Source organism: Stenella coeruleoalba (assembly GCF_951394435.1).
Source record: "Stenella coeruleoalba genome assembly, chromosome: 11".
In the NCBI taxonomy this organism is placed as follows: domain Eukaryota; kingdom Metazoa; phylum Chordata; class Mammalia; order Artiodactyla; family Delphinidae; genus Stenella; species Stenella coeruleoalba.
Window position 1 is genome coordinate 90,697,904 of NC_137157.1, and position 25,766 is coordinate 90,723,669.

General features: G+C 40.2%; 1 protein-coding gene and 1 pseudogene across 2 annotated transcripts in view; both read left to right on the top strand.

Moving 5' to 3' along the window:
- The window catches only part of PLBD1 (phospholipase B domain containing 1), a 68,576-nt gene that overhangs the window by 11,619 nt on the left and 31,191 nt on the right, over positions 1-25,766 (top strand). Inside the window, exons 2-6 of the mRNA XM_079936434.1 lie at positions 7,263-7,482; positions 19,431-19,514; positions 20,843-20,981; positions 23,124-23,264; positions 23,673-23,817. Coding sequence (XP_079792560.1) covers positions 7,263-7,482; positions 19,431-19,514; positions 20,843-20,981; positions 23,124-23,264; positions 23,673-23,817 — 729 coding nt within the window. The remainder of the gene's footprint in view (positions 1-7,262; positions 7,483-19,430; positions 19,515-20,842; positions 20,982-23,123; positions 23,265-23,672; positions 23,818-25,766) is intronic.
- On the top strand, positions 2,778-4,705 carry LOC307193911 (hyaluronan synthase 2-like; annotated as a pseudogene). Its single transcript has 3 exons — positions 2,778-2,792; positions 2,950-3,676; positions 3,856-4,705. The product of its transcript is annotated as a hyaluronan synthase 2-like (transcript).

Genomic DNA, 25,766 nt, shown 5'->3' on the forward strand with positions numbered 1-25,766 from the left:
TCTAAGACAGGGTTAGGAATTATTTTTCAACTGAAAACAATTAACTCATAGAAAATATTAGAATAAACAGGTAAATAAAAGAAATTCAATTTGGGTGTTTGGGTTTTTAGAGAGAAATAGGAAAATGATGGGACCTCTTTCATCTTTATTTACAGAAGAAAAATACTCTGCTTTTAGAAAGTAATATTCCCATTCATTCAACAAATATTTATCAAGTGCATTGATTCTAAGGATGTTAATGTTAAAAATGTTTAAATCTGGGACTTCCCTGATGGCGCAGTGGTTAAGAATCCTCCTGCCAATGCAGGGGACACAGGTTTGATCCCTTGTCCGGGAAGATCCCACATGCCACGGAGCAGCTAAGCCCGTGCACCACGACTACAGAGCCCGCACTCTAGAGCCCATGCTCCGCAACGAGAGAAGCCACCACAATAAGAAGCCTATGCACTGCAGCGAAGTGTAGCTCCCAATTGCCACAACTAGACAAAGCACGCGCACAGCAATGAAGGCCCAACGCAGCCAAAAAAAAAAAGTTTAAATCTCATTTTCATTTTCATGACTCTAGAGAAAATATCAACACGTGGCCCTTGTCCCTTGGGCATCTGAACGTCCTCTAGGCTCCTTACCCAAGCATGAAGACATACGACTTGAGTTATTTTAGATTAACTTCCGTGAATGTTCAGATAAATTTCACTTTTGGGTCAAGAACACACACAATTAAACGAGATTCATCAAAGAAACATTACTGTGCCAGCTACAGCACTCCCAGGATATAGGGTCATAAGCAGAAGAGGTCCCTGCCTTCACAGAGCTTGTATTGAGCTAGACTGAGATTAGAGTTATGTGATATTTTTCTACCTTTTTGCTATTGCCCTTTCCACACCATTCGCCTCACAACATGATGTTTTTTTAAAAATAGAAAAGCATAAGGCTTAAATTATTCGTGGATTTAAGAAAATCAGAAAAAAGCATGGGACTGGGCAACCAGGAAGAGTTGATACATGGAGAAAACATTGAGGAACGGAGGACATCAATTAGGGGTAGCAGGAGAAACTCAGATTTTGGCTTAATTCTCAAAGCATTTGCTAAATTGGTCAGTGTGGGGCTTCCCTGGTGGTGCAGTGGTTGAGAGTCCGCCTGCTGATGCAGGGGACACGGGTTCGTGCCCCAGTCCGGGAAGATCCCACATGCCGTGGAGCGGCTGGGCCGGTGAGCCGTGGCCGCTGAGCCTGCGCGTCCGGAGCCTGTGCTCCGCAACGGGAGAGGCCACAGCAGTGAGAGGCCCGCGTACCGCAAAAAAAAAAAAAAAAAAAAAAGTAAATTGGTCAGTGTGTTAGCAGTAAATTTTTCTCATTGAATTCTCTTGAGGACTGGGTAAAAGATTTTTTTTCCATGCATGGGGGCACATGAGTGTCAAAAAAGCACAGATTTACAGAAGTTTATTATTTGTGGTCAGAAAAGTAGGTAGTACCAGTAACAGTGAAACAGCCACCCTTTTTCATTTCCTACAAAGCTCACTGGAGGTGAGGGTGGGAGAGAATGCATGAGAAAAGCTGGAGAGGGGCTGAGGCTGTGGCATTTGTGTCCCAAAATCAGTTTGGAAAACATACTTATTATATTTGGGAGGAGAAGAAAGGACATATCTATGGATGATGCCAACAATTGTCCAACTGTGGTCAATTGACTTAGTAACAGTTAGACTCATTCATCACCAGCAGCCTGTTGACATGTATTCTGCGCCTGCCTATGTTTATCAGTGCCATTACTTCCACGTTACCGTTTTTAAAGAAATCCAATATGGATTTCAATATGGTCATGACTCAGTTCAGAATAAATTGACTTTCCTGCTCAAGATCATTCTTTAAGGGTCATAATCAGCATTAGCTGATTAGCGTAGCTTGACCAAGTCCCAGTGTATCACCCTCTTGGGCCAAGGTGCCACGATGCTCTAGTATTAAGTTTCTAATTTTAGTGCTAATTTTCATAGACAATCTTTGCATCAAAAAAGATAAAATACTGAGTCAGTTTTGAATGTGGAAAATAGATAACCATAGATAAATATTTAATCTGAGCTTTATAGTATCTTAACCACTACAAACTTAGTGTGTCCGAAACTAAACTCATATTCCCTCCCAGACCTGTTTCCCATCTGCTCCCTCTCTCAGTGATGATACAACAACCATCCACTGAGTCACAGCCTAGAATCTGAGTCATTCTGGCCTCCTCCCACCTCTTTGATGACCTTAATAAGTTTGTCTTTAACCTGAGCAGCTGTACAATGGTTTCTTAGGCAGAGAGATAAATGCACTACATACCATTTCTTCTCTTCATTTCTTCTTTTTTCTTTTCTCTCTCTTCCTAAGTCTTCCTTCCTTTCACAGATGTTTATTGAGCACCTGTTGTGGGTCAGACACCATATCAAGTGCCGAGGAAACAATCTCTGGCCTCGAGTTCACAGGCTAGAAGCAGGGGCAGACATATAAATTGCATTACAATGTGATACAACTGGAAGAAGACCTGCTTTCAAGGTACATGGACCTTGTAGAGCAAGTCAGTCCCTACAAAGGGGGTGTTGCTTCCTGAGTCTTAAATAGCAATTTTGAGATTGCTAGGTATTTCACAAGGGAGAAAATGTCAGACATAGGAAACAGCATATGCAAAGTCAGAGGTGCTGGACCAGCTCATGGCAGGTTGAAGAGCTGTGTGTGCAATGGTTTCAAGATCACAAAGTGCATGGAGTGGTGGATGAAACTAGATAGGTAGGCAGAAAGCAGGTCATGAATGTCAAGAGGGTAAGTCAAAGAATTTTAATTCTAGGAAGTAGAAGCCATTGAAGATTTGGGGTAATTAAGTAAACAAATCAGTTTTGCATTTTAGAAAGGTCACTCTGGCAAAGTATGAACAATGGTTTAAAGGTCAGAGAGACCTGGAAAAAAAGCCTCTTCATAGTTCAGAAACTATGAGAAAACTCTTTGCATTGCTGTTTATCAAGAAGATCCAGACTACTTATGGAAATGTTTGCAATCTGTGAAAAGGCCAACCTACCCTGGAATTAAAGTTGTCATGGTCATAGATGGAAATTCAGAAGATGATCTTTACATGATGGACATCTTCATTGCAGTCATGGGCAGGGACAAATCAGCCACTTAGATCTGGAAGAACAACTTCCACATGAAGGGTCCTGGTGAGACAGATGAGTCACATAAAGAAAGCTCACAACATGTCACCCAGTTGGTCTTGTCCAACAAGAGTATTTGCATCATGCAAAAATGGGGTGGAAAAAAAAACAAAAACAAAAACAAAAATGGGGTGGAAAAAGAGAAGTCATGTCCACGGCTTTCAGAGCACTGGGACCAAGTGTGGATTATGCACAGGTTGGTGATTCAGACACCATGCTTGAGCCTGCCTCATCAGTGGAGACAGTAAAAGTTTTAGAAGATCCCATGGTTGGAGGTGTCAGGGGAGATGTCCAGATTTTAAACAAGTGTGATTCCTAGATCTCCTTCCTCAGCAGACTGAGATACTGGATGGCTTTTAACATAGAAAGGGCCTGTCAGTCTTATTTTGGATGCGTCCAGTGCATCAGTGGACCTCTGGGAATGTACAGAAACTCCTTACTGCATGAATTTGTGGAAGACTGGTACAATCAAAAATTTATGGGCAGGGGACTTCCCTGGTGGTCCAATGGGTAGGACTCTGTGCTCCCAATGCAGGGGGCCCGGGTTCTGTCTCTGGTTGGGGAACTAGATTCCACATGTATGCTGCAACTAAGGATCCTGCATGCCGCAACTAAAGACACGCGTGAGCCAAAAATAAATGATAAACAAATAAATATTAAAAAAAAATTATGGGCAGCCATTGTGGTTTTGGAGATGACAGGCATCTAACAAACTGAGTGCTGAGCCTGGGCTATGCAAGAAAATACACAGCTCGATCCAAATGCCTTACTGAAACACCTAAGGGATATCTCAGATGGTTAAACCAGCAGACCTGTTGGAGCAAGTCCTGCATCCGAGAGTGGCTGTACAATGCAATGTGGTTTCATAAACATCACTTGCGGATGACCTATGAAGCAGTCATCACTGGGTTCTTCCCTTTCTTTCTCATTGCCACAGTAGTCCAGCTCTTCTACAGGGGTAAAATTTGGAACATCCTCCTTTTCTGGTTAACTGTCCAGTTAGTGCGTCTCATAAAATCATCTTCTGCCAGCTGCCTTAGAGGAAATATCATCATGGTCTTCATGTCCCTCTACTCAATGTTATACATGTCAAGTTTACTTCCCGCCAAGATGTTCCCAGTTGCAACAATAAGCAAAGCTGGGTGGGGCACATCTGGAAGGAAATCCATTGTTAATTTCACAGGACTCATTCCAGTATCAGTTTGGTATACAGTCCTCCTGGGTGGTGTGATTTTCACCATTTATAAGGAATCTAAAAAGCCATTCTCAGAATCCAAACAGACAGTTTTAATTGTTGGAACATTGCTCTATGCATGCTATTGGGTCATGTTTTCGACACTGTATGTGGTTCTCATCAAAAACTGTGGCAGGCGGAAGAAGGGACAACAGTATGACACGGTGCTTGATGTACGATCTTACATTTGATGTTTGTAGTTACAGATGCAGACACACACAAAACCTTACTTCCTCTAGGGACTGTATGGTTGTGGCATCAGATAATGCCACCAAAGGAGACACATCACTGCTGCTGGGACTTGAACAAAGACATTTGTATGGGTTTATTTTAATTCTGCCAAAGTAAAATGATACATGAAGAAGAAGAACTCACATTTAATCTGATACTTCTATGAAAATAGGAAGAATTCTTTGTTTATGCACTTTTTCCTTATTGTACATCCACCTAACAGTGTTTTGCCCTATATACCTCACTAGTCATGCTTTATGTGGGTAACCATGGAAGAAGAGGATTTTGGAAGCTCAAGGAAAAGTTCTTTCAACATATACAACCTAACTTATGGACTGCGTTGATGCTAATTTTTTTTTAAGGAGGGGTTTTCTGTTTAACTCTACCAAATGAAAGGCCAAAGGAAATTTTACAGGCTGCTGTCTGTGCTATATTTTTATATAATTGTACTGTGTTTTAAAATTTTGTATGCAAATTTTAAAACAAATTTTGTATACTTTATATTTTACTTCTCTGCCAAAATACACCTGTTCTTCCTTTTTTTTTTTAAATAAAATAGGTTCTGAAAAAATTCATACTTAAAAAATTTCTACCCAAAATGTGAAGCTTGGTTGATTTATGTTGTTCATGATAGAAAGAATAAAATGTTTCTCTCTCTCTCTCTCTTTAAAATTGAATAGTTTGTTTCTGTGAAAAAGTATTTAAACTTTCAATATTTTAACTTTTTTTCATTTCTTTAGAAAAGGCCAATATACCTGTCACACTTTGGGAGGAGAAATTCATACTTATGTGTACAAAAAAGAAGTCACTGAAAACCAAGGCCAAAGGGGTAGAAAAGTACAATTTTTTCATAAGATTGAAAAAAAAGGGAATGCTAGTTCTCAAAAGAAAACACTAGGCATCCAGCAGTGGACAAAATCTGGGTATTAAAGATAGTCTTTGGAGATTCTCACAGTGTTTTCCCAGGCTAAGTAAAAAGGAAAGTGGGAAAAATTATCTGTACAATTTGGACAAATACAAAGCAGTTCATCATTTTGTTCTGTGACCTGTATTCACTGGATCCTGTCTATATATTGAACATACTTTACCTACCCTTTTTTTTTTTCCAGCTTGTCAGTTCACTTTACATGTTAGTATGAGGTTTATACGGGTGAGTGGGATAAATTATAATAAGGCTAAGGCATACAGATTTAAAATTGGAAGAATCAAGCTCCACATGTCCTCTTTAACTTGCTAGGGAAGATTTTTTTCTGAATTATACAGATAATTGCTTCATCTCTTCTGTTCCTGGCCTACATAAATGTGTTTACATAGTAGACATGATATCAAGGCTTAATAGTTATATCAAGAATTGGCACAGGGCTTCCCGGGTGGCACAGTGGTTGAGAGTCCGCCTGCCGATGCAGGGGACACGGGTTCAGGCCCCGGTCCGGGAAGATCCCACATGCCGCGGAGCGGCTGGGCCCGTGAGCCATGGCCGCTGAGCCTGCGCGTCCGGAGCCTGTGCTCTGCAACGGGAGAGGCCACAGCAGTGAGAGCCCCGCGTACCGCAAAAAAAAAAAAAAAAAAAAAGAATTGGCACATAAAAAATTGATGGACCAGGTATCCTCAGCCTTGTTAATTTAGCTACTCTGGGGTCTTAGTTATCCAGTTTGACTTTTGACATGACCCATCTTGCCTTGTAGCTGGTGCTGTGTAGACCTGTGTTTAAAAACAATTGAACACATGAAGAGTCGCATAAAAAGTATTGTGAGGAAGCATAAATGGGGAGAAGTATTCAACCATGTGTTTCTTGCCTTTCTGCTTCCTTTTTATGCAGACACCTATATTCCATCCATCCTGCTTAAGAAAAAACTGCACATTCTACCTTCAGAGTACAAAAACTTACATAATGTTCTACAACTTAGACTCTCACTGATTGGAGAGCTTGTGAGAAACGAACAGACCATGCCATTAAATGAGACTAAAACTTGAGTTTGCCTTTTTGACTTTTTATGTTCTAAGTTAAGCTTTGATAACATTCAAATGTCAATTTCTCTCATTCTCATAAAACATGGAATTAATTGCCTATATTTATTCTAGCAATTATTCAATGTATTTCCAGTGTAGGATGTACAGTATAACTGAATTTTTTTGTAAATAAGGTATTTTTGATAAGGAAAAACAAAAAGAATTAAGCAGGAGAGATAGGATAGAAAGTGAGAGAATACGGGTGCTTTGGTCCAACTATTGAGGGGGATGGAAAGGGTTGCAGACCAGGGATGTGAACCCTATTCTTGGTTGAATGACAAGGTGGGTGAGAGCTCCAGCTCCTGCCTTGCCCAGAATCCCATCTCTAAGGATGAAGCACTTAGACCCACCTCTTTGATGCTCCAGCTACGCCCCTACCTTTGACCTGGTTCTTTGTGCTCTAGGCTCATCCCCCTTGGTCAAGGCTCTGGTATTTTCCCACTTGTAACAAGGACAGACTATAGCGTGGCAGATTTCCCAATTCTGTTGTAACAGAACAGAACTCTTTAAAAGCAAATGTGCTGGAATTGTTGGTTACAAAGAAAAAAAAATGTATCAGCAGTTCAGTTCAATGACATCCTATCATTATTCGTTTTTCTTTTTTTCCAGGGGTCTACTATGCAACTGCATACTGGATGCCTACTGAGAAGAGAATACAAGTCCAAAATGTCCTAGACAGGAATGGGGATGCCTATGGCTTTTACAATAACTCTGTGAAAACCACAGGCTGGGGCATCCTTGAGATCAGAGCGGGGTACGGTTCTCGATCCCTGAGCAATGAGATCGTCATGTTTGCAGCCGGCTTTTTGGAGGGTTACCTCACTGCCCCGTAAGTACCCAGTCGTGGTGGAGAACTGCCAGGCAACCTCTGTCCTTTTCTTTGCCCAACAGTGGTTTTTTCTTCCTGGCATTGTACACTAGAATTGAAAATTTGCCATGGTTTTTCTCATACGATAGAAAGATTATCAGAATTACATTTGAACCTGTAGTAGTCATACCTGCCTAGAAGGAGCAAAGCCCCCAATTGTGACACATTTTAAAATCTTTCCCTCTCATGAAACTCTTTTAAAAGACTGCTATGTCATTTCATCATACTAGTCATTTATTGTCAGGTAGAAAGCAAATGGAGGTGGAGTGGCTCTTTGAGGACCACAAACAGAGAAGATTAATTCAAAATAAAAATAAAATGTAAGAGCATTTATTTTCAACCATCTTAGAACAATACTTTCAAGTGGGGGAAGATTTTAAATTGAAATTTTAATGTCTAACATGAATGTTCTTTCCAACTCCATTGTTATTTAATTCTTGTGTTCTTCCCTTGTCTTATGGAAATAACAAAATATGTACTTATAATAATGCAATCATGACTCATCCTTTTTAGAGAACAGATCTTTGAGGAAAGGAAAGTTGCAACTCATTTAAACAAGCCTCATTCTTCCTTTGATATAAAATGTCTTGAGGACGTGGTTTTCTTCTTTTATGCTCTGTGACCTAGATTGTTGAGTGCAGTTTAACCAAACCTTATTTTGCACTGTTACCATCTTAGTCATAGTAAATGCAGTGCTGATCTTAATCTGTTTATGAGTACTGGCAATTGTATCAAATGTTGAATGACTAATTGCTGGACTCTGGCTGCTCTTTTTTAAAATTGAAACGAAAAATTCCTGGTTTTGTTTTTATGCCAAATTTTTGTTACCTTACCATACAAGTCCCCTTAATAGGGGACTCTCAGTTTGGAGATGTAGAAAACTTTATAAACTAAATACGATTTAAAAAACATGTTTAAAACTGTATTCAACATGTAAAAATCTGAACTTCTTCTTTTCCCCTACAAATCTTTATTTCGGGATCCACTGGTTTCTGACTGCATTCTTGAAATTGAGTTGCAAGTTTGGAGAAATAATTCAGATTGAAGTTGTGTGAACGTAAATATATTCAATGAAGTCATGCATAAGATACATATGAGTTATTAAGGGAAGCTATGTAACTTGAGTGGAGCATCTCTAATCTGTGTTAGAGATGCTAACATAGATTGAACATTGAGAGCCTAAGCTTGTCTTCCTTGGACTTTGTCATCAGTACTAGAGAGCTCAGGGAGTTTGACCGAGGAGACTTCTGACAAAAGTGACCCTTCTGTTATTCTTATGTCTCAGGAAAACCTAAGTTTTAACATCTCACTTTGGGAAGTAGCTTTATGATTTCTGCCTTATTCATAATATAAAGTACTGACCTATCCTTGAGTTCCTTTATCCATAACCACAAGCTGTGGGGCTAAATAAATAAATGCTACTATGTAAAAAAAAAAAAAAGAAAGAAATACAACCAAAACCATCTTTAGAAGGGCATTTCCCAGAAGCTCCTTTTCAGAGGCTGTCATTCTGACTGCATTGCTGAAAAGTCCAATAAGTAGGGGAATTTCTGAATCAGCATGCATTCAAAGGCTCTGCTCTGTGCTTCACTCAAAGCTCAGAACAGTGGGATGTGACCCGGCAAGCTTAAAACAGACCCCTGGCAGTGGGTTGGGGAAGAGGGAAGAGACAGAAGTGGTTACCAGTTTCCTGCCTTCCTCTTCTGATATGGTCTAGGAGGTGAAGGCTTACTACACATTCTGTTGCCCAAGAGTTTAATTTGGAGGAAGGAGAAATGCCAAATGGAGTAAAGAATCAGGGCTCACAGAGACAAGAGCTCTGGCAGGGAGACAGGGCAGAGGGGAGGCTGGAAGAATTCATGTGCTTGAGACTCTCAGACCCAAGGCGCCACCCAGGAAGGACTGCACCAATAGGCACCCCGTGCACTGTCTCAACTGAGCAGAGAGGCAGTGGGGCTCCCTCCGAGCAAAGGTATCCAGCATTCTCTGAAGCAAAGCAGAAGAGCTTAAAATGTCAACCCTCTGGAAGTTGTGACTGTAGCCACAAACCAATGGCGGAGAAAGAATACAGGTCATAGGCTAGAGTTTTTTGTTTTCAGCTACACAGGGACAGTTGTATGAGAAGCAATAGCATCTTCATACAGACATCATTTTATCAATTTAAGACATATACTGCTGGGGACTGTTTTGCAAAGGACAATTCCACGTACCAAGACACAGCCTTGGAGCCAGGGCAGAGAAGGTGAGTTTGTGCCAGAGGCCAAAAGAAAGAACTGCCTTGTTTTCCTCTCATCTTGCAGAGCTGCTCAGGCAGCTGCCAAGAGCAGTGGGAAGTATAGGGCTGCCACGTTTTTCCACATCACCACATTTAAAATGCAGTGGTGTGCCTTATATTCTGCCGCACTTCGGGGGGAGATGTGTGAAAGGACGAACATCGTGCGATGAACGACTGAGATAGGCAGATAAGGACGTTGGTTTGACGGCCTCAGAAAATATAATTTGCTTTTACCAACCTATGAAACGCTCGAGAGACCAAATCAAAACACAAAGAAATACGCTCAAATCCTCCATCACTGCCTTCGAAGCACGCAGCAATTTGTTGCTTCTTTGAGCTTTTACGACACTTTTACGACACCTTCCCGGGCCCGCCCTCTGTCCTGTATCCGGAAGCTCCTGGCGGTGTACCTGCGCGGCTCCTGCAGGGTTATCTCGCCGTGCGCAGCGGAGGCAGATCCACCAGGGCCACAGCCTCGGGTAGGCATTCACAATTTTCAGGAGCTTCTCTCGCTGTCTTGCTCTTCTTCACACTCTCTTCTCCCTCTTCTTCCACTGCCCCACCCCCGGCCCCTGAGGAGCCCCTCACTGCGTGATGCACCACGCAGACATGCATTCGGAGGGCCCCCTGAGGCTTGCTGTGATGCCCCTTCAGCCTCCCGCACAGCCCCATCCTAGCATCTCTTAGAACTGTGATTCCTGAGAGCCAGATGCTGCCTCTTCCGTCTCCACCTATCAAAATCCTGCGCAGGGCTTCCCTGGTGGCGCAGTGGTTGAGAGTCTGCCTGCCTATGCAGGGGACACGGGTTTGTGCCCCGGTCCGGGAAGATCCCACATGCCGCGGAGCGGCTGGGCCCGTGAGCCATGGCCGCTGAGCCTGCGCGTCCGGAGCCTGTGCTCCGCAACGGGAGAGGCCACAACAGTGAGAGGCCTGCGTACGGCAAAAAAAAAAAAAATAGATCCTGCTCAACCTCCAAGACCCATCTCAGATGCTCTCTTCTTTTTGTTTTATGCCTTTTTTTGAAATTACAATATTTTGTATTGTGTGTCAATATGATGCTACATCATATAGCTGTTAGAAATGACCTTTTTTTTTTTTTTTTTTTGCGGTACGCGGGCCTCTCACTGCTGTGGCCTCTCCTGTTGCGGAGCACAGGCTCCGGACGCGCAGGCTCAGCGGCCATGGCTCACGGGCCAGCCGCTCCGCGGCACGTGGGATCCTCCCGGACCGGGGCACAAACCCGCGTCCCCTGCATCGGCAGGCGGACTCTCAACCACTGCGCCACCAGGGAAGCCCAGAAATGACCTTTTTTAATACATCTTTATTGGAGTATAATTGCTTTACGATGTTGTGTTAGTTTCTGCTGTACAACAAATTGAATCAGTTATATGATGCTCTCTTCTTGATGAAGCTCTTTCTGATTCCATTTCCACTGGATCAGAGCCCCATCTCTCCCCTCCACCACCTGTTAGTGCCTTGAGGACAGGGTCCCCATCTTATTCATCTTTATATACCCCAGGCGCCTGGCACAGCACTTCTGCCCCCCCCCCCCCACAGTGGTTACTTAACTACACGCTTATGAAGTTTAATTGAATCCTGTTGTTCCTGTTTTATGAGAGATGAATCGGAAGTGTCAGCTACGTATTTCCATGTAATGCATCGTCTAGCAGCCTTGGCCAAATGGAATTTCTGTCTTCATTTTTTTTAACTCTACTGGGTGGCTCCCTAACAGTTGCAAATTAAGAGTCTCTGATGCTCACTAATGATGTAAAACCTGATAAATAGTCATTGATAGTCAATAAAATAAGTCAGGAAACCTTTCTGGAAAGAATGGTGATGGGGGTGTGAGGACCTGGTCTGCTCTAGTTTTTAACAAAGTGGCTGATCTCTTGTGTTGCTGAGGCATATGTAGAAATGACCTCCTCTGGAATTACCTAGCCAGTTTGGATGCCACAATTCAATGCGACACACCCTCGTTATACTACCTTGTGCCGGGCTCTGGGGATAGAGAGACAGTGGGGAGTGAGTTCCTGAGTACTCTCCCCAATCGTTTTAAGGTAATGTGTTGACACAGCAGTTGGTAAAACTATGATGAAAAGAGGTTCTAGCAAGATTATGGCACAAGTAGAGAGACTAGTCAAAGGCGGAACCTTTTTGGGCGTTTGTCTTACCATCGAGAGATACTTCAAGAATCTCCTCCGTACCCCCCAACTTGCTCCTTCTGATATTAGAAACTGAATATGGCTCCAGGTCAAGGCTGTAGCCAAAGCAAAGATAAGTAAGACACAGTCACACCCTCAAAATTATCAAATGACCCATCAGTTGGTAATTATTTGGGACTTAACATGAAGCACAAAATAGTGATGATGATGATGATGATGATGACGACTAGCACTTATATTTATATATATATACACACACGTACACACATATATATAATTTAAAATATGCCGGGCATTGTTCAAAACATTTTATATATGTTAAATTATTTAATCCACAGCCACGCTGTGAGGTATATATTATTACTATCCCCATATTACTGAGAGAAAACTTGGGCACAGAGAGGTAAAATAAGTAGCTGAAAGTCACAGAGCTAGTTAGCAGCAGCCAGAATTGGAGACCAGCTGTCCAGCTACGGAGTCTGTGCAAATGCACACACACACACACACACACAAGTGGATTAATCACAATGGGAAATACTAAAGGAGCCTGATACGGTGTCAGACCCAGGAAGTAGGAAGTTGAAACAACTAGGAAAGAGTAGGAGAGATCACCTGACAAGCACTAAATGATATGGTATTAACATAATGCAAAAAGACGCAGGGAAAAGTAGGTGTCCATATGTCTTTGTGATTGTCACAAAGTGTGTGTGAGAGATGGAAAGATGGGCAAAGTCTCGGCCAACTTAGGAGGAAACTTACTGACTTTACACACCACAGGAGCTGAAACGAAATCTAACACATCCTTGACATGGAGACTGGTCTTGGCTCTGTTCGATGAGAATTCGGAAGCATGGTGAAGTTGGGAATCCTGCTTATGGTTGTAGAGCCTACAAGGAGTGGATCAAGCTTTGAGTTCAGAATTCAAAGCCTCTGCTCTTATCTGCTGTCCTGTGTTGCTCCAGCACGCTAAGGTATAGGGCCCCAGGCTCAAAGATCAGAGAAGGGCCTCAACCTTCACAAAGGTATAGGGCCCCAGGCTCAAAGATCAGAGAAGGGCCTCAACCTTCTCAGGGGACTGTGAATGGATTATGTTCCTCAGGGCCTCTGGGTGGGGCAGGGTCAGGTGAAGCCTCCACTTCTGGTCTCAAGGTGCAGGTTTCTCTTCCGCAGCTCTGAATATCAGAATCAAAAAGTTTAGCCCCTCCCCCTCCCCCCCAAAAAAGAAAGAAAAAATATTAGTAATTCTGGCCTAGTTACCCTCTTTTATCTACATCTGTCTTTACCGTTACATGGACCTCCACAGCAACCACCCCCAAGTCAGGATGAATGTTCCTCTGTTTCAGGGTTTCTCAACCTCAGCACTTTTGACGTTTGGGATTGAATTATCCTTTGTTGTGCATTGTAGGAAGTTGAGCGGCATCCCTGGCCTCTACCCACTAGATGCCAGTTGCACCTTCCACCCCCCTATTGTGACAACAAAATATGTCTCCAGACATTGCCAAATGCCCCTTGGAGGGAAAAATCACTCCGGTTGAGAAACAGCCCTATATTGAAATAGAATGAAAAATCGAGAGGATCTGGAGCTCTGGGTGGAGCTGGGCAGGGTGCAGTGATGGAGACTTTAGGTAAAAAGTACGAATTTTTGTATCTTTACCTGAGTGCGCATTGGTAGGTCAATAGCCCACAAATTATTTTTTCCCAAAACAGAGAACTTTATTTCCATTTAAATCATTCTAATTTTAAGAGCCCATTCCTCCTCATGGCAGGAAATGTTACCATAGTCATTTCTATAGGGACAAAATCTCATTGAAACTGAGTCAATTCAGAATGTTCCAGTCCTCTTCCAAACACTTTTTTCCAGAATGGATTGGTGTTACTGAGGCATCTTGGAGGGAGGGGGGATGTTTAAGCAGTGGTTGTCCTGTGTCCTTCTCTGGCACGTTTACTGAAGTGGAACAGTCTCATTGAGTCTTTAGCTGGGGTGTTTCCCCACCTGACACCTGATGAGGCTTCCATGGTCTCCCTGGTCTCCAGTTGCAAAATCAATGCCATTGAGGTTGCAGTAGTCACCCCAAGTATAAGTCCTCTGCCCCCAGGAGGTCCATCAACTCCCAATGTCCTCTTATTCCACCCCAGGCCAGACAAGAAAGCCTTTAGCTGCTCCCTGAAGCTCATGGAGGGGGGCAGGGGTGCTGCATTTGGCTTCTGAGCCCAGACAGTCCTGGCAGCCATCTCTACTTCCCCATGCAACCTCGGAGGGAAAACTGAAGGGCTTTTGCTTCCCTAAGCAACTAAATCAAGCTGTCCCACTCACCTGGAGTTTCTGCATTCCATTCACCTGAAATATGAGGCCAGGGCAGAGGGTCCCTTCCCTGTCAGCCACATACCTGTCTAGCTTTATTGCTGTTCTCTCCCTCAGTTTTAGAGATGATAGAAAAGGGGCCAACTTGATAGAAGAATAGGTGTGGCAGCATAAAAGATATGTAAACAAATATGATCATTCAATTTTAAAAAAATATTTACAGATAATTTGAAGGAAAAGCACTCATGAAGTTTGTTGAATTCAAGGACCATAAACTAAAAAATTTCAAAGGATTTTAGTGTTCTTTGCCTCACTGGCAATAAAACTCTATTCACATCAATTTCAGTTCTGGAAACTATTAGATAAAGATATCTAAAGTTCCACAGTGCTGGGGGCCAAATTCCCATTTTTGGAAGCCGAGTCACCTCCTGCTTACAGTGCTGACCTCTAGGTCGATAAAAAGCATCAAATAAAAACCAGAACTCAGACTTTAGGTAAACTTCCAGTCCAGAGGGTGCAAGGGGCTCACAATTTGACCCACTTTGCTCCAAACTTAGAGCAAATAGTAGATAAAATGTATAGAAAGAGAGCATCATGGTAATATAGCTGGACCCCCCAAACAAGATTAAAGATCTCTTGAACCAGAAATGAAGCAGAAAAGCACTGGGGTCTGGATCTGCTGGGCCCTTGGCATGAAGCAGGCAGAGACAGCCACCCCGGCTGGTGGGTGAAGGCCTCTGTGACCTGAGGGAGCTGAATCAAGGCTGGGAAGCAGAAGTAACCTTGCTGCTTTGGACTGTTTGGAAAATAGGAGGCCACAGAATAACTTCTGCTGATGTGCACTCTGGTGTAGAGATTTATAAGAAACCGTGAGCTTGACGGGAGGCGGGGTGGGCAAAAGAACCAAATCATCCATGTGCTGGTTCCAGGACACATATACGTGCAGTATTCCATAGGAAAGAAGTCCCCCAGAGCCGCTACAAGACCTGGTTCTCAGGGAGTCTGATGGAAGTACCTAGAAGGAAATGAGAGGCAAGAAAGAGGGAGGGAGAAAGGAAGGGGGTGGGGGGGGAAGAATTTAAGAATGTAAACAAACACATAACTTAAAATGCCTGAATACCAAGTTCAAAAAAGCACAAAGACATTTTTTTCTTAAATTCCATATATATGTGTTAGCATACAGTATTTGTCTTTCTCTTTCTGACTTACTTCACTCTGTATGACAGACTCTAGGTCTATCCACCTCATTACAAATAGCTCAATTTCGTTTCTTTTTATGGCTGAGTAATATTCCATTGTATATATGTGCCACATCTTCTTTATCCATTCATCCGACGATGGACACATGAAGAACCTAGGGATAAGACAGGAATAAAGACACAGACCTACTAGAGAATGGACTTGAGGATATGGGGAGGGGGAAGGGTAAGCTGTGACAAAGCGAGAGAGAGGCATGGACATATATACGCTACCAAACGTAAGGTAGATAGCTAGTGGGAAGCAGCCGCATAGCACAGGGATATCAGCTTGGTGCTTTGTGACCGCCTGGAGGGGTGGGATAGGGAGGGTGGGAGGGAGGGAGATGCAAGAGGGAAGAGATATGGGAACATATGTATATGTATAACTGATTCACTTTGTTATAAAGCAGAAACTAACACACCATTGTAAAGCAATTATACTCCAATAAAGATGTAAAAAAAATGATAAAAAAAGCACAAAGAAACTGAATGCTAAGAAAAAGCAAAATCAATAAAGTAAGTCATTAATACACTCCAGATGAATTTTGTAGATGGTTTAACAAAGACTTTAAATATGCTTAAGGTACTCTAAGTTTTAAATGAAGGAAAACTTGGAAATTCCCTGGTGGTCCAGTGGTTAGGACTATGCGCTTTCACTGCCGAGGGCGCAGGTTCAGTCCCTGATTGGGGAGCTAGGATCACTCAAGCTGCAGGTCCCAACAATGACAACAAAATATATGTATACACACACACACACACACACACACACACACACACACACACATATATGAAGGAAAACTTGAAAAATTTATGGAACAAAAAGGAAGAAATAAGACAGGTAGATATTTTAAAAGAAACTGCTTGAAATATCATAAATGAAAATTATGGAAATTAATTTTTAAAAATATCAATAAGTGGGCAAACCCTGGTCTAGACCAACTCAGAGAAATAATTTCTGAATCAGACATTAGTATTGAGGGATTTATACAGTACACTGCCCCAAAAGAGAAAGGGGTAAAAATAATGAGAAAGCAACTCCAACATATGTCTATTAGGAGTCCCAGAAAAAGAAACTGGAGGGAATTGCAGATAAGCAATAGTTGACAGGGTAACAGTGAGAATTGATCAAAATTGAGAAAGACACGAGTCCTTAGTTGGAATACACAGCCTATTAAATTGCTACAACACAGGATGAAACTACAGAAATTTGAGGATAAAGGGAATACTTTTAAAAGCTATCAGAAAGAAAAACATTGATTTCAAAGGCATCTCAGCTTGACTGCCAGCATACCTCTCATTAGCAACAATAGACCTAGAAGGTGAGGATGATATTTTTAAAGTACTGAGGAAGAATAACTAACTAGAGTTTTAAAACCGTTTAAATTATCCAAGAGCAAGGGCAAAACAAGGATATTTTTAGATATATAAGTTAAAATATTTTACCATTCACAGACTTCTAATAAACTATTATAGGACATACATTAACAAAAATAGCAAGAGGGAACATTTGGGATATAAGGAACAATAGTTAACACGAAAAACAAAGAAGTTAATAAAATTTGATTGTAAAAGTTAAACAATAAAAATTATTTTAATATTTTTTTAATTGAAAAGGTAAAACTAAATCTTCAAACAATAACATGATGGGTGATGTCAATGGGTAAAGCTTGCTAAAATATGTATGTTTGGAGGAGGAGAGAAATAGAAAATTCATTTAGATTTTATATAAGAATTCCCTGGCAGTCCGGTGGGTAGGACTCCATGCTTCCATTGCAGTGGGCACGGGTTGATCCCTGGTCGAGGAATTAAGATCCTGCATGCCACGTGGTAGTGCCCCCCCCCAAAAAAGTCATTTATATTTTATACTAAAATGCATAATAATGAATGTTTTCACAATTTTTAATGATGATCACTAATGGAATAGAAATGCAGCTGACCCTTGAACAATGCTGGGATTAGAGATGCTGAGTCCTCACCCCCAACCCTGCACAGTCAAAAATCCTCATGTAGACTTATGGTCGGCCCTCCATATCCAAAGAGTATGTATTTGCTGAAAAAATCCATGTATAAGTGGACCCTTGCTGTACAAAGTCATGTTGTTCAAGAGTCAATTGTACATTTTATATAAAGCTTCTAAATTAGCAGAAGTAAAAAGAAGGATAATGAAAATGTTATTTAAACAGAGAAACCATAAAAGAGAAACAAAAAAAAGGGATGGTAAATGGAAAACAGAAGGAACTGCAGAAATAAATCCAAGTATATGAAAATCACAACAGATGTAAATGGATTATTTTCATCAATTCAAAAACTAATTGAGGAGATGTTGTTCAAGGATACAGACTTGCAGCTAGTAGATAAGCCCTGGAGAGCCAACACACAGCGTAGTGATTATAGTCAACAATACTGTATTATAAACTTCAGAGTTTCTAAGAGATTAGATCTTAATTGTTCTTACCACCAAAAAGAAATTACAATTACATGACATGGTAGAGGTGTTAGCTGATGCTATGGTGATAATCACATTGCAATATATAAATGTATCAAATCATTATACAATGTTGTATGTCAATTGTAGCTCACCAAAAATGTTTACTGTATAGCGTATGAGGGACATTTAACTTTTTAAATAAGTTTTAAAAAATCTCAAATAGCCAGTAATGCTGAGGGGAATGGAAATTAAAACACAGAATCATTTCACATACAACAGACTGTTGAAAATTTGAAAGTCTGACTGTGCCAAGTGTTGGCGAGGGTAAGGAGCAAGGAGAGATCTAACATGTAGTTGGGGAGAACGTAATTTGGTACAATCACTGTGGAGAACAATTTGGCAGTATCTAGTAACTATAGATGTATAGAATATTCAACCCAGAAATTCTACTTTTATATGTATATGTATATATACACATACATACTAGAAAAACAAATGTGTAAAAAGAGACATTTACAACAATGAAGTTGCACTGTAATAGCGAAAAATTAAAAACCAGTTAAATGTCTATCATAGGACTGCATAAATGAATTTTTATATAGTCATAACATGGAATACCATCAACACATGAAAAGAATAAGTTTAAGCTGCAGATGATAACAGATAATTCTTTTAAAATATCATGTGGAGAAAAATAAACAAGTTAGGGTGGTAGATAGTATGATCTTATTTATATTTGTCCTGAAACATTATTAATAATAATATACATTATTTATGATTAAATATATATATAGAGAGAGATGGTATAAAAATGTGCATGAGAACAATAAATCACTCATTCAAGACTGCAGTTGCCTCTGGGGAGAAGGGAGGACAGTTAGTGTCAGCGGTTGAACTCTATCTTATGTTTTATATCTTTTTTAAAAAATATGAAGCAAATATGGCAAAATATAATTTTATATAGTTGGGTAGTGGATACTTGGGTGTTTGTTATATTCTATGCTTTTCTATATGTTGGGAATATTTCCCAATTTTATTTTTTTATTTTTTTAAAATTTATTTATTTATTTATTTTTGGCTGCGCTGGGTCTTCACTGCTGCGCGCGGGCTTTCTCTAGTTGCGGCGCGGCGAGCAGGGGCTACTCTTTGCTGCGGTGCGCGGGCTTCTCATTGCGGTGGCTTCTCTTATTGCAGAGACCTGGCTCTAGAGCACAGTCTCAGTAGCTGTGGCGCACAGGCTTAGTTGCTCCACGGCCTGTGGGATCTTCTCGGACCAGGGATCGAACCCTTGTTCCCTGCATTGGCAGGAGGATTCTCAACCATTGCGCCACCAGGGAAGTCCCAATATTTCCCCATTTTAAATTGTGCATTTGATTTATAAAAGAAGATAGGGAAGGTTTGCCATAGGGAACATCCCAGTTAGCCAAAATACTGGATAATTTACTGTGATGGGAAAATCCAAGAAGAAAAATGGAAATGTAACAATTTTCATCTCTCCTTTCAGACATATGTTTGACCACTTCACAAACCTCTACCCACAGCTGATTAAGGAACGTTCCGTGTTGGATAAAGTACAGGAGTTTTTAACGTAAGTATTCCTCTTTCTTTAACGTAAGCTTTCCTCTTCTCATTGCTGTTGAGGCTTCAGGGCTTGAATCTGTCATTTCAAACAGCAATTTCTCCTTCACCAATTTCTTTTCCATCTCTTAGGCAGGACTCTGGAGTAATTCTTGTAGTTAAGTATAGCACCTTTTGGTGATGGCATGAAAACTGGTTGTGGACAAATGCCTTCTAATTTGTGCTCTTTCAGAGGTCAGGTTGAATATCCCATTATCAATTGCTGACGCAGCTAGAGGAAGATCTCACCAGTGCAAGACAGGCAAAGTCAAATCCCCGGATCCCTTCCACCTGGGGGCTCCTCTCCTTGCAGAAATCATTCCTTCTCCCTCTGAAAGGTGCTTCCATTTCATGGACCTGGTGACTCTTCTTAGCTCATATCTAAAGTTATAATTCTTAACATCCTCTGAGAATATTTCCATTTTAGCAAAGTTTTCTGAAGACTAATAATTCTCAATATTCAGAAAATATGTTTTATATTTGTGGGATGACAGACTATGAGACTAATTTGGGGATAAAGGAGCTCTTGGTTTGGCCCTCCAAATTATATACTAAGCAACCCCTTCATCGGATGCTAAGGTCCTACAGAGCATCTGGGCTAGATCCCATGAAGCAGTGACACTGTATTTTTAAATTGATCTAGAGATAGCCTGAACACATCAGAAATAGCTTTTAGTATACAAATTTATATCAACTCATCCTGCATAAAGTGCAGACAACAAAAAGAGAAGAGAGAATGAAAGGACTATTAAAAAAAAAAGACTTTTTCCTAGGACAGAGGCATTGAGGCTGTTATTAGCGACAACTGGAATAGGGCAAACCATAAACTATGAAAATGATCTGAGAGAAATACAAATACAAACCACCCTGTCCTTAAGAGCTTTTGTTTTTTTCCTGTTGTTTATCACTTCTATCTACAAAGTAAAGTTAATCAACTTGTCCTTACCGATTTAGTGAAACATGATTTTATATAAGATATATTTGAACCAGTCTATCCTCAACTTTCTTAGGTCTCAGTATCACAGATAAGTAAATATTACACCTGTGTTTCTAGATAGTTCTAGATAGAGCATGGGGGAAGTTATAATGGAAGAGTCCTAGTCCTTGGGAGAAATTGAAAATCACTTAGGATTTGCTCTGATATCCTTTCAAAGTGATTGGAATGTTATAAGATCCAGAATTTAAATTATACTAGCTAACATAAGTATCTGAATATATAATCTCTAAATACCTGGGTTTAATTTAGCTTTGGATGAACAACCATGGAGACCTCTAGTACAAATCTAATTTGTCTTCCAGGAAGCAAGATCAGTGGGCCCGGGCTAACATCAAAAATTACAAGGATGACCCGTTTTGGAGACACACAGGCTATGTTATGGCACAAATGGATGGGCTATATGTAGGGGCAAAGAAGAGGGCTACAGTAGAAGGAACAAAGGTAAGATGTTTTAAAAGCTACTCAGGATTTATATGGTATGGCAAGAATATTGAAAATTATCTTTAAAATTATTGATACATTCCAATTAAGGAGAAGATCAAATTAGGACTAGAGAATAAATTTCTTGCACAGAAGAACTGTCTTATCTATCTCATTGCTAGCACCTGACTCAGTGTCAGGTTAACTCACAAATAAACCAGCTTGTTGCTGTGTTCTTTCAGTCTCATTCATGCTATTCTCTGGGGTAGGTTAAAGAGCCCCATATGAATGTACTGGCTATTTAATTAACCTAATAAAGCAAGTGTTTTAGACAATACGTTTGTTAAGAAAAATGTCTAAGTTTTATAAAATGTACAATAATATTCTATGATTATATATTATTATATATTATTATGTATAATATTCTATTTTTTAAAAACTGTGAGGTGGGTAATAGGAGTTTATTATTTTTCCTTAAACTGTGCATATACATCTTTATTCTTTCATATGTATGGTATCATTCTTAATTTTTAAAATAAAGGCAAAATATTTAAAAGCAAATTACAAACTGAAAGATATATTGCAATTCATCTCGGAGACAATGAACTAATCTCTCTAATACTTAAAGAACTCTTAAAAGTAGGTAAACAAGAATAACCTGGTAGAAAAACAGATAAAGCACATTCACAGTTCACAAAAAATAAATCCAAAGATTTTTAAACATATGCTCAGCAGTGCTCATGGTAGAAGAAATGCCAGTATAAACTACAATGAGATACTGTTTTTCACCTATCAAACTGGAAATAAACTAATTGTTTAATATGTTGTTAGGCTGTAATAGTATAATTGAAATAAGCCCTATGAAGACAATTTGGAAATATCTATTAAAATCAAAATCATTTCTAGAGCTCTGTCCCACACACAGACTCACACACATACAAAATGATGTGTCCAAGTCTGACTACTGTTACATTATTTATATTAGCAAAAGACTAGAAACCACCTGAAAGTCTACCAATAAAATACTGGTTAAAAATATTATAATGCATCCATTCATTGGAATACTATTTAAAAGAATGAGGAAGATTTTTATATCAAATATGGAAAGGTCCCCAAGATATGAAAAGATATTAAGAGAAAAAAATCAAGGTGAAGAGAAGTACATATAACACACTATCGTTTATGTTAAAAAATGTATTTGTAAGACATTTTTAGAAGTCTAGAGATATGCAAGAAACCAATAAAAGTGGTAGTAAGCTGGAGACAGGGTGGGTCTTGAGTGAACAGAGGATAGGAATGAAGAGAATTTCCACTATAGATCTTATAATTAAAAAAAATATTGAATAATGAATGGATTACTTATTCAAAAACAAAACAATGAGAATGTTTATATAAATAAATAATCAGGTGTTTTTTCTTTTCTTGCTTTTGCTTTTGTTAAAATTGTCATGTGTATTTGTCTTCTCACCACCTCTGCCCGAAAACCAATTTGTTTATAGATGCCTAGCCCTGGGCGACTCTGGTGGTTTGAATCTTGCTGGAGCAGTGCTCTCTAGTTAACACAGAGTTCATGTTCAAGCCTGATAATTGCTTCAGGTTTAATGCTGTCAAGTCTGTTAGTCCTGTTTTAAACATACGATCAAAATCAAAAGCACCTTAGTTGAATATTTTCGCTGTAAAGCAGTGCTTCTCAGCTAAGGATGACTTCTCACCAGAGGACATTTTGCAATGCCTAGACATTTTGGGTTGTCAAAATTGGGAGGGTGCTACTGATATCTAGTGGGTAGAGGCCAGGGACGCTGCTAAACTTCCTACAATGCCCAGCCCCCCTGCCCAACAAGAAAGACTTATTTGGCCCCAAATATCACTAGTGCCAAGACTGAAAAAACCTGCTGAAGAGGAATGCAAGCAGAGGGCTCTGTTCATTTTACTCTCATAGGACCCACTCCCCAGATCTGTGGCTAACAGGCTAAAATGTCTCACAAACTATAAAGTAATAAAAATCATTTTATAAACTACAATAAAATCTAGTGTATCTGTTACATTAGGGAACCTTCACAAAGGAGTAATGTAATGGATACCTAGCAACAGGAGCCCTCACAATAGAAAATGACATCTGAGTGTCTGAAATCAATGTTAAGTGCTGTCTCTCTCTTTTCCCAGCCCATGACCCTGTTCCAGATTCAGTTCCTGAATGCTGTTGGAGATCTGCTGGACCTGATTCCCTCACTTTCTCCCACAAAAAACTCCGGCCTGGAGGCTTTTAAGAGATGGGACATGGGACATTGCTCTGCTCTTATTAAGGTGAGACATGCGACAGCCTTTCTCTTCGTCCTTCTTCTGGTCCATATGGACTTTTTCTATATGTCACCCAAGTATGGTAACATCTCATCACTCCCAGCTATAGTTACATATCAGCTCATGGGTTCCTCTGTCATAGAAGTTAAGAAGTAGAAGGAACTGATGGAGGGAATTGGATGTACGTGATGTTACCCGTTTCTTCCATCATTTTTCCCATGCTCTATGTACCTGCCACTCCCACCATCCAGAATCTTCCATTTTGGAAGCTAGGACAGACTCTGTTTTGTGCACATTAAAGGTTAATTTTCCAGTAACAAAAATAGCAGTAAACGCCTTAATAGACATAATCCCTCTACACTTCCTACATTTGTAGTCAGTTATCTGTATACTTCACTATGATTCTGGCTATAGGTTCTTCCTGGATTTGAGAACATCTTTTTTGCTCACTCAAGCTGGTACACGTATGCTGCCATGCTCAGGATATATAAACACTGGGACTTCAACATCATTGATAAAGACACCAGGAGTAGTCGCCTCTCTTTCAGCAGTTACCCAGGTAAATAAATTTAGAGAGACATCTGAGTACTCTGAGTACTATTTCAGGATAAAACCTTAGTGATTTAACTGGAATGGAAGAAGAAATGTTTAGTGATTAGCATACATTAATCAAAATTGGTTTTTAGAGTGCTATGAAATATAGCTCTAATACTTGTATTTAATAGAATGTCATAAACTATGTTAATAGGGTTGACAAAACTTTACTTCAACAAATGCCAATTGAGTATTTAAGCACAAGGCACTTGCCTAGGCTCTGCAGTAGAATCAAAGATGAACGAGGTAGATCCTGTCTCAGCATCTCCTTGAGAGCCTGTCTCCATTTCTCTTTTTTTATGATTTCTTTTTTTTAATTGGAGTGTAGGTGATTTATGCATTTCTCTTATTCTTTGCAATATCCACAGCAGTTTACCTAGTATGTGGCACCTAGTACTTAATAAATTTTTGCTGAATGGATGGGTGAATGAATGTACAAGCTTATAGATCTTACACAGACAAGATAAGTACTATACAGATAAGAACAATATTATTACTGGATACTGTTTAGGCTACAAAAGAAGTGTAAGAAATGTTGTGAGTATTCAAAATAGGGACAACTCACATCTGATTGTTGGGAAAAGGAAAAAGGTGGACATTTGAGATGAACCATGAGCGATGACTAGAATTTGAGCAGGTAGAGATGGATGGGAAGGATGATCTTTGTAGAGTTGGGATTGCAAACTCCTATACCTAAAGGAGACAGAAGATGATGCAAATGAATAAAGGGGCTGGTATAAGAAAATAGAAATGGAAACAATTGTAGCAAATACATGGTCCACTGACAGGGAGCCAGTCAGTTCCCACTGACTATTGTCACCCAGCCATGTGGAGATCAGTATTTCCGTATCCTCTAGCTTCTCAAGAGAGAAATATGGACTTGAAAAACAAAACCCCAAAACGTGTGTCTGCTAGCTGGAATTGCCCTCAACTGCAGGTTTGCAACCTCTTCAGGAAACATCATGAGCAAAGGCAAAGGGGAAATTCTTACCAAACATCTAAGTGTCCAATGCAGATGTGATGTGGACACTTTTGACCTTTAATTACATATATGCAACTTACAGGGCGGTTATACCAACCACCTGTCATATCTAGCTTTGTAAGAGTATTTGTGTCAGAGTATTATTGTCCCTTCTGGCACTGTTGTTCTTGATAATATTAACATCACCCTATTGGGAATTCTGACCAGGGGAATAAAGTGATGTCTTTCTGTCCTTGTGACCTGATCCTTCCTTTGAGACCACTTTGATTTCATCTTTGTCATAGTTTGCTTAATTGTTTTAGTACTGAGGGGGACTGAGAACTCCTTTCTCCAAGTTAGACTGTGCTTCGATTCTTCTGTGTTCCTTTGCACTGAAATGTAACGACGGCAAGATACTGAGACAGTCAAATATTCGTACTCTTCCTCTTGTTTGTGATAGAATGCAAAGTCCAGCTGTTACCTGAAACTTTTGCTTTGAAATCTCTGCAGAATGGTGTTCTTCCATAGTCTTACTAGTCTTGAATCCCAAAGGTAGTGGTGGAGAAGGACGTGGAGGGATTACCTGTGAAACTTTTGACCTTGCTCATATTTGCATATATATCTTCCAGAATAGATAGATTTAGAAGTAGACATATAGATAATAGAGCTCTTTTTTTTTTTTTTTTACTCCAAGATGTTTTTGCAGGAGCCAGTGGAGCAATGTCATTCATAATTTCTCTAACTGGACTGCTTTGTTCTCAACAGCAAACATGTCGAATTTTATTTATATTACAAAGAATTGTTTAGTTATGGGATCAGCCACACGGAATTCATCGCATAGACATAAAACTAAGCTTTACCATGAACTTTATGCCATGTGTATGTGCTGTTGATGCCAGAAATAAGCTAGGTGACTTGTTGTTTTTCTTTGGTGCAGGAGTACCGTGATAGAT